General features: G+C 36.4%; 1 protein-coding gene across 3 annotated transcripts in view; it reads left to right on the forward strand.

Moving 5' to 3' along the window:
- Naaladl2 (N-acetylated alpha-linked acidic dipeptidase like 2) overlaps positions 1–12,916 on the forward strand; it is a 1,236,187-nt gene that overhangs the window by 253,327 nt on the left and 969,944 nt on the right. For all 3 annotated transcript variants that reach the window (XM_050142050.1, XM_050142054.1, XM_050142052.1), the window contains one exon: positions 286–369. In XM_050142050.1, the coding sequence (XP_049998007.1) occupies positions 351–369 (19 nt within the window). In that variant the 5' untranslated portion in view covers positions 286–350. The remainder of the gene's footprint in view (positions 1–285; positions 370–12,916) is intronic.

Raw genomic sequence — 12,916 nt, forward strand, 5'->3', positions numbered from 1 at the left:
TGTCGTAGATAAAAATGAGGAGCTCCTTTGTAGGAGTCCCACCTTCTGTCTCCTAATGTGTGTGAAATGATGTGAGGTCCAAATGCAGGAGACAAGTAAGAGAAAAGCATAGTTCGGTTCACATGCGTTGCTGGTACTCAATAATCCTCTATGGCATTCTGAACAACAGAAACTCTTGTCTGCTCATAAGTGATGCAATTGAAGACACTTTTGCTGGAGGTTGGTTTTGCAGGCTAACAGCCTTGCTACAAAATGCTGCTAACATTTACCCTCATTTTCCTGCAGAGAATTGGTTTTAACCATTCCATGTAGCTGACCCAGCCACTTCGCCTCCTCAGCTCACAGCATCCATGACCTTCTGTCCTCCTGGTGAGTCGCTGATATTCCCCACTATGAACGATTTCTGAGAGAGGAAGGTTTTCCATCTCTACAGAGCCTGAAAGTTTCTCCACAGAGGGATGATTGTGCATTCTTTTTTTTGAAAACATGGTTTATGTTGTCTACAAGTGTGCTGAGTTATACATGCATTTCCTTGTGATATAAATATGTAAACTCAGAATTCTGACATATCTTCTGCACTATAATTATTTAGAAAATGCAAAGTCGTAAAACCCAAGTCTTCCATTCTGAATCATCCTAGGGCATAGAATGTTTAAGCCCTTATTGTGCTGCTCATGGGCTTGTTAAAATTTAAGAAGTATCCTAGGTAAAGATTAAATAAAACAATTGACCTGTATTAAATGTGTAGAAGTCTCATGGCACTTTCAAAGGAGAAAGGCTTAGACTATGGCGGGGAGACAAGGATTTTTACCTCATGAAAATAATGTGAACATTAAAATGTGGCCAATAAGTAGCTTATTCTTACTGATTGGCAAGTTCCCATAACTTGTAGGCAGGAAATCTTCAATAGATAAAATAATTTATTCTTTATTTCCTAATATAGCTGCTAAATATATGTAATTGAAAATATAATACCTTGAGAATTAGAAGTTCTGCTCAGTGGTGGGGTGCTCAGCTTGAATGTGTAAGGGAGGTCTAGGCTTTTCATCCAGGTTCCAGGATCAAAAAATTCTCTCCTTCCTGTTTATCTGTCTTCCTAGCTATCTATCCAGCTATCTATCTGTCATCTGTCATTAAACTATCATCTAATCATGTATCTATAATGTATTAATCATCTGTTTTTATCAAGCGATGGAGTATGTGACCATCATCTATTCACCATCTATATTTCTATCTTTATCACCTATCTACTGTCTATCACCTGTCAATCATCTGTAATTAAAGGTTTCTCTCTCCTGCTCTTTCCCACAGGCCACTTCTAAATAATCACTCAGAAGCTTACTATTAATTACAAAATGCTTGGCCAAAGAGTTCAGGCTTATTGCTAACTAGCTCTTATCTTTTCATTAGGCCATTTCTATTAATCTAGGTTTTTCCATGTGTCTCGTGGCATTACCGGCACTCCAATACACCTTGTTCCTCCAGTGCTGAAGGGCATCTCACTCTCACTCCATCTTTCTTCACCCTTTATCTCCATTTGGGTTTCCTACTTAGCTATTTATTTTGTCTTATTATTGGCCAAAGCAGCTCTTAGTATGAACCAAGGAGAGCAACATATATTTACAGTGTTCAGAAGGTTTATCCCACAACAATCTATTTATCTATATATCTATCAATTTTATCTAATTATTTCTAGCAGTTATTATCTGTTGCCATCACCTATTTAATCACCTGTAATTCATCAACACAATAGACTCCCAAGAAGACACACTTTTGTTGTTCCTGTTTTTTATTAGTTACTTGCAATTATTTGATAAGTTATAGTCCTTTCAGCTAATATTCATAGATGTTGGTTCTAGTCTCTGTTTTGAGAAAAATAAATAATGACAACTTACTGACAAGTTTGAGTAGATTATTTTGTGAAAGCTGTATATTATATGTCTTATAATTAAAATGTTTATTTTATTTTTTCTACTGAGTGTTAGTGTTACTCCACAGACTTGGCGGCAATTACAATTTATTTTTGCTGTTGCGGTGTCATGGAAGGTCCTACCTTGCCGCTACGGTAACTCTGAGCTACGGATATTTATGCTAGAACAGATGTTTGATTAGCTGTATCCTACACTTGGTGGCTTTGTCACTTTTTCCATGTTTCCTGCTGAGAATTGTTGAACAAGGTTTGTCTTTACAGGAAGTCCTATGAGAACTGTAGTTTATCTGGTCTAGTTCTGTGACATTTGATCTACTTTGGGACTGGATTTACACTTTGGCACTTGTTACTTGGCGGCTGACTTTCAGCCCTCAGTGGACGCTCTAACAGCCCACACATCTTAGTACTGCCTTCCTTGGAATGTTTTCACAGTAGGTACAAGATATCACATTTCAGAGAATGTGAGATGTAGTTAATATCTTTTAATTACTTAGAATGCTTGTGAAGAAGATATGAGAGCTGTGATCGGCACACCGAGTTATTATTGCCAGGTGGTAAGAATTGTTATTGTACCTATCTAAGCAAGAATTGCGCATTACAGTCACTTTGAAGTTCTGGTGAAAACACAATTTAATGAGGCCTGTCTCTAGGGACTTTAGATTGCAATCCAGTATAATAATATCTGGGGTCCTGGCAAGTTCTCCTGTACGACTGATGCTGTGGGTTTAGAGAGCACTCTGCCTAACTGGAAGAATTTGGAATATTTGTAGCCACAGTGCTTAATACTGTGAGCAATGGTAAAACACGCCTAGTGCTTACAACAGAGCCACGGATATGGTCTATTTATTTTCAATCTTATTACAGTATTGAAATAATCATAAAGAAGATTAACGCCGATGCTACAATAGGTCTCACATAGTAGATACTCAATCTTGGAAAATAGGGCAAGTCTCAGAAAGCTAAGGCAGCAAAATAATAGACATGCAGAGGATAAAAAATGTTTTTTCCAAAAATGTGTGGCATGTCTTGGATAGAAAATTTTTCGAAAGCATAAGTTTTGAATCGTGAAGCCATGCACTGTTTATTGTGCACATCTTACGTATTTGTGTAGCTATAGGACCTGGAAACATGACTAATCAATCAGTAGCTTTGCCTTGGGAGAGTTCTAGGGGTGGATTACAGTATCAGAGAAGCTCAGCTCCATATGGGGCTGACTCAGAATATATAGCTCATGGCAGCCTTCTTGTAAATGTCAAACTGAAAATGAAATTTATGTGATTAATAACCAAGAGTTTTTATTAATTCTTTATTGGTGAAGTGGTATGAATAAAGCTGCTTAATAAAAGATAATCATATTCTGTAATCTAATAAAAGTATAAAGTTACAAAAATGTTTTTGATAATATAATATTGTATTAACCCCACAGAAAACCTCTTAAAGTAGGAGCATCGTGTGCTCTGTTAGGTTGGATGGTTTATAGAGTTCTTTGTTTAGAAAACCCAAAACTAGTATACTTATAAAGACAGCTCATCATCAAAATTAAATATCAAAATAAAGATTGATTTGATCTGTACTCTATATTTTCCTCAGCAAATACACAAATGACACATGTTTAAAAACAAAATAGAAAAGAAACCCATTACCCATAAGACATACGGATCTGACATGCATACATAGCGTCCTTCATAAGTGTTTTTCTTATTAATATAGCAGTCAGTTTAAAATGATGGAACTTCTCTGAGAACTAAGAAAGCCACAGCCTGTGTAAAAAGAATGTAAACAAAATCAAGGTAAAATATCCGTAGTGCCCAGCAGTTTGCTCAATCCCATACTTGTAGCTGCTATGTCTATAGGGTGGAACCTGGACTCTATGCTTTGTGGGATGTTGTGCCCTAATGGACATAAAATAATATTTACTGTACAAATTCCTTGTCTCAATGTAGTGACAGATCTGATGACTCAGGCCATTAATGTGATAGCTTTGCTTTCCCCTCCCAAGTATCCCATAATACTTTGGATGGCATATATATAAACCACATCGTCTTGGATGAATCCATTTTAGAGAATGGCAGGAAAGCTCTCTAGAGAGACAGAAGAATGGCAAAGGAACTGTGTCTCCTCAGAGTTAAGGGAATTGTGTTTGGTGACACACCATAACAGACTTGAGATTCAAAGCCCAGGTTCTAGAGATCCTAGACCAGGTCTTAAGGAAAGTTAGAGTGAACACAGGAAAGGGATTCTTGGAAAATTCCCTGGAAGGCTGCAGTTTTCAGAGCTGTGGAAATTAGTTAATAAGTGCCATATGCAGAAATGTGAGTGAGGCTGGGATATTTTATCCTAGCTAAAAACTAGGCCTAAAAGACAGATATTCCTCAATCTAATTCACATGTGGACTAAAAACAAATGACCTTAGACTGGCAAGGTGGGTTGGTTGTTGCAGAGCAAGTCTGTTGACCTGAGTTTGATCCACAAAGATCAGGTAAAGGTGGAAAGAAAATCAACTTCATAATTCCACAAAGTTTTCTTCTGACCCACATATGCACACACATACATGTGCATGAGAATGCACACCACACACACACACACAATGTGCTCATACTAGCAAAAAAATGAATTTAAAAGTTTTAAAAAATTGAACTCATGAAGTTGGAAATAGATAGTGGCCACCAAAGCTTAGGTAATGTAGAAATAGAATAGAAAAAAGAGTTTGGGCAGCTTATAAGTGAGGCGGTGGATATAGTAGTGTTAGTAGATAATTAAAATGTATTATAAATTTCACAAAATCTAGAATGAAGTAGTTTTACTGTTTTGCCATTTAGAAATGATCAACAGTTGAGGAAATATGTATGTCAACCTTGATTATAACATTACTCAATGTGTGTTTGTGTCAGAATACCATACTGGAATAATGATTATATACAAATATTACCTGTCAAGTTAATACAAGTAACTATGAAACCAGTGAGAAACTAACAGCTATATACTTACTTCATATCACAGCCAATTGATAAGAGATGGAGAAAGCCAATTGACATCAGAAGATATAAAACAAAAGGCAAAGCTTTGGTGTTTAGGATTTCTAGTCTTGTGATAAACCAGGGGGAAAAAAAGCAACTTGGAGGGCAAAGGGCTTGTTTCATCTCACGTTTCATGGTAACAGTCCTTCACTGAGGGAAATCAGGAAGGAACTCAAGCAGGGAATGTCCCTAGAGGCAAAGCAGATGCAGAGGCCATCAAAAAGTGCTCTTTATTGGTTTGTTTTCCATGACTTGAGCAACCTTAGAGCAACCCAAACCACCAGCCCAGGGTTGGCAACCCTCACAGTGAGCTGGGTCCTCCCTCATCAATCACTAATTTTCAAACCATCCTGCAGACTTTACAATGGGAAATCCTAAGGAGGCATTTTTTTTTAACTGAGAGACCCTCTACCCAAATAGTCTAGCATGTGTCAAGTAGACATAAAACTAACCAGGACAGATTTATCAAATATATAATGATATCAGCCATTTGGTTAGTGCCTGGACAATGTTCTAGGAATATTATACACAATATTTCTGGTTCTGAAACAACTTCTGCAGCTTGCGTTTGGATTTTCTTTTAAGCAAATGAGTATTAAAAGAAATTATCCACTTGCACATGTGCTTCTACAGAAGAGGCAGCTTTCAGTCCCACAAATACATAGATTCATGTCACTTCTGTTCATTCTCCCTCTCCAAAGAGATAATGAATCACTGTCTGCCCAGCTATGAATCTTCTGCTTTATCTTTTATTATGCTTAATTGTGGGGCAGAAAGTAAATATTTTATTAATGCTTGCAGAATTAAGGTGCAAATGTAAATAAATACATGAAAGTAACCAAGAGAGAAAAGTGTGTGTGCTTGTGTGGGAATTTATCCTATAAATAAAAAGCCACATGTTAAGGCTTGTAGGTATTCTTAGCTTTAAAAATAAAACTATAGGATTTCTATACAATAAAATAGAATTTTCTAGAGTAGAAAAGCTGACGAAGCAACACTTTAAACACATTTCTGTGAATCAAATTTAGAAGCCAACTGGTGTGTTATCTTGGGCAGATTTCAATTTCAATTGAGCACCTCTGGGTTTTGACTTATGAACAGGCAATGAGCTTTGACTGGTAGACACCTGGGTGAGGAGCCCTGGGTCCAGATTGTCACCCTCCTGCAACAGCAAAGACCATCCTATTCCACGAGGAGCATTCAAATGAGTTCTAATGCTTTATTAGAATGTGAGACTTTTAGTCTTGAATCACTTTCAACAAGGTGACTGGTATATAGCTATAGAAACAACATTATATGTTAGAATTTTATAAACTTCAACTTTTATCATCTGTCTTACAGATTTAATTTCATGTTCTTTGGATAGTGTTATACATATTTTAATCTGTTTGTTTCCTGAAATTGGTTCAATTTTTTGGCCTTTATGTGTATCAGTTACTTTCTATATTTACAAATGCTGTAACTAATTAAATCTAGATGTTTTGTTTAATGTAATACACTGACTTCAATGCAAATTTACAATATAATTTGTACCTCAAGACAATGTATATTTTAATTATCTACTAAATACACCCTACATCTACTACCTGATATATGTGTTTATGTGATATATGTATATTTATATATAAAATTTGTGATTGGTATATACATATATATGTGATATGGTTTTTTATTTTATATGGGTTCATTGACTTTGTGGTGCATTTGTTCACATATGGTGATATACAGACTGAGCTTCCGTGTGAAGATATGTCAGAATGAGTTTGTGTTCCTTCTAGAACAATTCAATCTGTGGGCTGGAACAGTTCCTATTATGTGACTTAAATACATTTTATATAGATCACTTCTGTGTGTGAACTTGAAATGGCTGCTTCAGTTTATTACATGTAGACTTCTAATGAGTGGATAAAGGAAAATCTCCAGAGACGGGAGAGACCCAAGAACCAGCCCAGTATAGCCACCAACAAGCTTTACAAGCCTGGATGAACTGTTCAACTTTTTCAAGTATTCTCTTTGCTGGTCTATGAATTAAATAAAATCAGACAAAAGAGACAGGTATATGTGCCTTAAAAGGTGACGAAAGGTAAGATGGATAACTCAAGTGTTTGCAGTTTCATCTGGACAAATATACTACTTGTGAAAACATTCCAATTATATTTTATATTCCTTCCCTCCTTCCTTCCTCCTTCCTTCCTTCCTTCCTTCCTTCCTTCCTTCCTTTCTTCTTCCTTCTTCTTCCTCTTCCTCCTCCTCCTCCTCCTTCTTTCTCTCTCTCTCTCTCTCTCTCTCTCTCTCTCTCTCTCTCTCTCTCTCTCTCCCTCCATGTCTGTGTGTACAGGCACACATGTGCCATGGGTTTGAGTGGAGGGCAGGAGCCAACTCTTAGGAGTTCTTTTTCTCCTTTCATGTTGTACAATGCAGGGTTAAACAGAGGTTTCAGACCTGGGAGCAAGCACTCTATTTGTTGAGCCATCTTGCCAGTCCATAATTTGGTTACTTGAAGTGAAAATTGCCTAAGTGTATAGTCACCTTTTCATTACTCATTTTAAAGGGACAAATGGTAACCTTTTATGAAGAACAAATAAACGCACAGCATCAAACACATGTGGTGATCAGAAGACACCCTGTGGAAGTCAGTTCTTTCCTTCCACCATGTGGATGGAAGGACGAAACTCAGGTTCTCAAGCTTACCATCTTCAGTCTTTGCACACTGAACCCCCTTGTTGGCACCAGATTTCAACATTTTTAAATAGACAAAAATAATAATAATAATTTGGAAAGGCAGGTAGAGCAGTGGTTTTAAGGAGAGTTAAATTCGGTTTTTAACTGACTTGTACTTTGGATTGCATCAATTCTATTGTCTTTTTCAACTCAATGCAAGGCGATAAATTTTTATTATATAAAACACAACCGTTGCCTAGTATCTGTTGAGCTTATGTATGCCCCATTTTATTATATAAAAATAATTTTAAAAAAGAATGTTTGTGTTCTCTCTAAATTTGAGCACTAGAAATGGAAACAAGGCAAGTTTTAATAATAAAATTCACACTAGCATGTTCACTAGCATGATAATTCTTCAGAGGTGTTTTATTTTGATACCTAGCAATAGGAACTGGGAAAGCAGAGCAGAGGCTGAGAAACCTTACCTAGCCTGCAGACTACTGGATAGTGGGGTCTTGTTTAATTAGTACTTTCTCTGAGAAACTAACTGTGTGATTTCCTAAAGAAAAAATAACTATTTGGAAGTAATTTTATGATTCTTTAACAAGTACAAAAAAATTCAAGTTTATTGGTATAAACATCAACCACTATTTAAATTAAAATAAATCATACAGAATCAAATCTATGTTTATATAATTTACTTTGTACCACAGTTTTTTAGTTTCTTCAAGTGTAATTATCAGCCTTTCTTTTTACCATGATAGCATATGTTTGTTTGTTATAGTCACCTGTTTCTGCCTCTCTGGCCCACATTTTTCTGGGACTGTAGTGCACTTCATCAGGAGCCAAGGACAATTAGGCCACAAGCCTAGCAGAAGATGGGAAGTGAGACAAGGCAACATATTCAAAGGGTCTTTTCTGTTTTGTTTGGCTTAATTTAAATCAGACCTTTTTATGTTTATAAGAAATGGAGCCCGGAACAATATGAACTCCCGTTTGCTCCCTTCCAGTAATGGGAGGCTTAGAACAGGATGAGATCTTCGTATTGTCGGTTGGGTTTTTCTAGCATCTTTGCTCTCTGCCTCACAGAGCTTTTCACTTCATGACCACCCACCCGTTCGCAATCAGCTACTTCAGGTTTGATCTGCTTTGGCTGTGGGCAAGGGCCACTGCCATGCACCGCTTATGTCAGCAGGTTTCTTAATTACAAGAAACAGTGTCATTGTTTGTGATATGTAGCTTCCGCTATTTTAATAGAAATTCATTGCATTACTTTGGAATCTAGTAATGCCACAATAGTTTCGCTATCTTTTTCTCTGATAGCCAATTCAAAGCAGAAAAGCTCAGATGTTAATGTTCACACTGCTCGGAACTAGTTATACATAACCAACCCACATCTTCTCTTTAATTTTGTCCTGCTATATGATCCAGTGTAGGTCTGTGCATTGTAAAGAACCAGTCTATACTTAAGGGAAAGGGTGCTATACAAAGAGACTTTCCTTTCTGCTGATTCACTCCCTATATTCCAGGATCGTGCTGAGTAAAAGGATTAGAGCCAATGAGTCATAATCATGATGAAATGACCTTTAATTCACTTGAAGGAGTAAATCAGTGAAGTATATATTCAAAAGTTTGGTGAGGCGTGAAATGTGAACACAGTATCTTTTTATACTTGGGAAACTAGAGACAGCAGCTTGTCTTTAGCTGCATAGCCCAGTGATGCCTAACGTAAAAGTGAAGTGGCTCAAGCATCAACATGAAGGTGCTTAGAAGCCACATGTGTAGCCACAGATGTGTCAGTGGATCTGAAGTCACGGGCTCTCTGGAGTGAATTCTTCTGGCTGCAGAAGATGCTTTCATACCACTTACATGCGGTCACCATTACTTGACACTCATTGCTGTTACTTTTGAATAAAGTGCTTATTAAAATCAAATCACCATTCTTTTAATAACCCAGAAGTAAAATGTGTAAGAATTAAAAAAATAAAGATATGACAGTGGGTTTAAAAGTGCTGTAGCACTTCTTTGAATATCACAATTGTTTGATTTTAAAAAATAAAATGCTTTTATTATCAAAATATAGTTTAAGGTGTTCTGATGCAATAAAGTTGGGGTATTCAGGAAGAAACCCAAATAACAGTAGTAAAAATTTGGTGTGGCTTAGTTTAATTGAACAAAAATATTCTGGTCAATATACACTAAAAATAATGAGGAGCCACCTTTTCTGACTGATGGGATACTTGATGTGGTTACAGCATTTTATACTGTCTGAGGTTCACAATGCTGCCTGGGTCTCTTCGTGCCTGGGTAGAAGCACTTACCACAGTTTTGAAGTTTCTTGAGAAGGGATCTCACTACTCTGCTTATGAAATGCAATCTATCTCCAAATTTCTTCTTTGCTGTTTTATTTCCCTGAAGAGGCAGCCTATGCATAGATGTATAACAAATGAAAAACAATTAAGTCTACATGGTCTCAAAACAAAAATTCAACTGCAGAGTAAAATCTGGAGTTGCATATGGAGTTAGATCATTTGGGGTCTGTGTGTCTCAGACCCAATGGCTTTCAGTAGAGAAGCTTGCTGATACTCTACTGTTTATCGAGGAGTAGAGGGAGACGCTGACTTTAAACACATAAAGTACTGCTCATCATCTCTCTCACATCTACATATCTGCAGTATAGCTGCATGTCTACCACGGTCCTCTAGTTAATATGATCATCAAAAGGTTAATCTACTATTTAGAATGTAATTTGATAAAACTGTAGTCTTTTTAATTGTAGTTTATCATGTATTTATAACTATAATATGCAACTAAAATATATTTAAGTTTTTGTGTACTATTACTGGCAGAATGATGGTTTGTACATTACTAAAACCTACCTTTGAATCAAAAATTCCTTTCAAGCATGTTTTTATTTTCTTTAGAGACATTTTTCTTTCAGAAAGCAAATATGTAATATTACATATAATTGAAAGGACTGTTGTTTGAGGTTTTCTGTCCTTCCTAGTTCCCACGGTCATTAACTCCCAAAGAAATCACACAGAGGTCTACATTAGTAATAAACTGATTGACCCATTAGCTCAGGCTTCTTAGTAACTCTTATTGCTTATATATATTACCCCATTATTCTTGTCTATGTTAGCCATATGGCTCAGTACCTTTTTTAGCGACACAATCATATCTTGCTTCTTCTGTGGCTGGTCAGGACTGCAACCTGTTTCTAGAATTCTCCTTGACCCACCTGTACTTCCTGTCTGGTTGTCCTGCATATACTTCCTGCCTGGCTACTGGCCAGTTAACATTCATTTAAAACATAATTGATAGAATACAGACAACTGTCCATACCAGAAGGACAGCCTTTATACAGTGAAGAAAAAGTTATTCACTAAAGCTAAGTTATGTCTATAGATGGAATAAATTGTGAGTGTGTGTATTTGTATGTATGTATGTATGTATGTATGTATGTATGTATGTATGTGTGTATGTATGTATGTGGATGGGTATATGTGTGGAGATCAGAGGACTATTTCCAGTTTGTATTCATTGTCTTCTTCCACCATCTGAGTACCAGGGACTGAATATATCTGTCAAATTACAGCAAGTGAATGCCTTTACCTGCTGAGCCTCAGGGTTTCTCAAATACAGTTTTTATTGTGTTGAGGTGTTTCACTTCTAGCCCTGTATTGTCTAAGATGTTTTCCATGAAGGCAGGTTGAAGTTGGTCAAAGCCTTCTTCTTCATTCATTGAGATAATCTTGTGATTTTTATCTTTATATAAATTTATTTGGTTTGCTACATTTATTAGCTGTGTATCTGTGTATGTTGAGCCATCCCTGAATTTAAGGGATAAAATCTACTTGGTTATGGTTAATAATCTTTTTTGATTTATCTCTGTATTCTTTTTGCAAGTATTTAGTGAATATTTTTTAGTCTGTGTTCAACTTCAGCCTGTAGTTCTTTGTTGTGTCTATACCTTGTGTTGGTATTAGATGATATTATCTTCACAGACAGTTTGGGAGTGTTCCTTCTGTTTTTATTTTTAAGTAGTTTAAGAAGTATAGGTTGTAGATTAAATTCTCTTTAAATATTTGGTAAAAATTGGCTGTGACTTCATCTGGCTGTGAACTTTTTTCTTCTAGAAAGTTTTTATTACTCTTTCTGTCTCTCCCTCATTATGTGCTAGGTCTATTTTGGTTGTTTACTTAGCCTTGGTTTAATTTCTTGTGTTGGCTGAATCTACAACTTCATCTATTTCTTTAAGTTTTCTGGCTCAGTGGAGTACACAATATTGAACACATCCTCCAACAATGTCCTGAATGCCTTTGCTGTCTTTTAAGATGTTTCCCTGTTCATTTCTGTTTCTGAGAATTTGGATCCTCTCTTTGTTTTAGTTAGTTGGGTCCACATTCTAGTTTATCTTCTTAAGGAATGAGTTCTTAGATTTGTTAATAGTTTGTATAATTTACTTTGTTTCTATTTCAGTAATCTCTGTTCTCATTTTTATTATTTATTACTGTAAACTGCTTTGGATCAGCTTTTTCCTTTTTTATGAGTTGCTCCATTAATACAAAAAATCAGAGAGAACACAATTAAATGGCCAAAAATTGCCCTGATGGGACTGCTTTCAGTATGTCTCAGAGTTTTTTTTTGTGTTTTCATTGTATCTTAATTTAAAGAATATTTTTTATTTCTTTCTTGATTTCCTCTTTGACCCTCTTCTCATTCTGTAATGATTGTTTAAACTGCCAGAGTCTGAGTATTTACCAGAAATTTATTTGCTGTCAACTTTATTTTATCTCATTGAGGTCAGATAGGATACAAGGCATGATTTCAATCTTTCTGTGTTTGTAAAGATTTGCTTGGTGTTACATGATGATTCTAATTTTGAAAAGTTTCCTTGTGCTGCTGAGTAAAATGTGTATTTCTTGGGTTTGCATGGAATATTCTATTCTGTTAGGTCCATTTGCTGTGTGAAGCCAAATAAATCTGTTATCTTGGGGACACAGAGAGCCTTGTTTCAGAGATCACCAGGAAAACCAGGAATGTTAGCCATGCAGGATTGCCCTTTCAAAAGAGAATAGCCTGTTTTTCCACATGGAAGACTGGGAATTGGAGGGAATTCTTTTTTTTTATTATTTTTTTTTTATTTTATTGAGAATGGGAAAAAAAAGTTTCCGCCTCCTCCCAGCCTCCCATTTCCCTCCCCCTTCCCCCCACTCTTCTCCCCCTCCCCCCACTCCTCTCCCCCTCCCTCTCCAATCCAAAGAGCAGTCATGGTTCCCTGCCCTGTGGAAAGTCCAAGGACCTC

Source organism: Alexandromys fortis, unplaced genomic scaffold (assembly GCF_014885135.2).
Source record: "Alexandromys fortis isolate MF-2015 unplaced genomic scaffold, M_Fortis_MF-2015_v1.1 scaffold_41, whole genome shotgun sequence".
Lineage (NCBI taxonomy): Eukaryota > Metazoa > Chordata > Mammalia > Rodentia > Cricetidae > Alexandromys > Alexandromys fortis.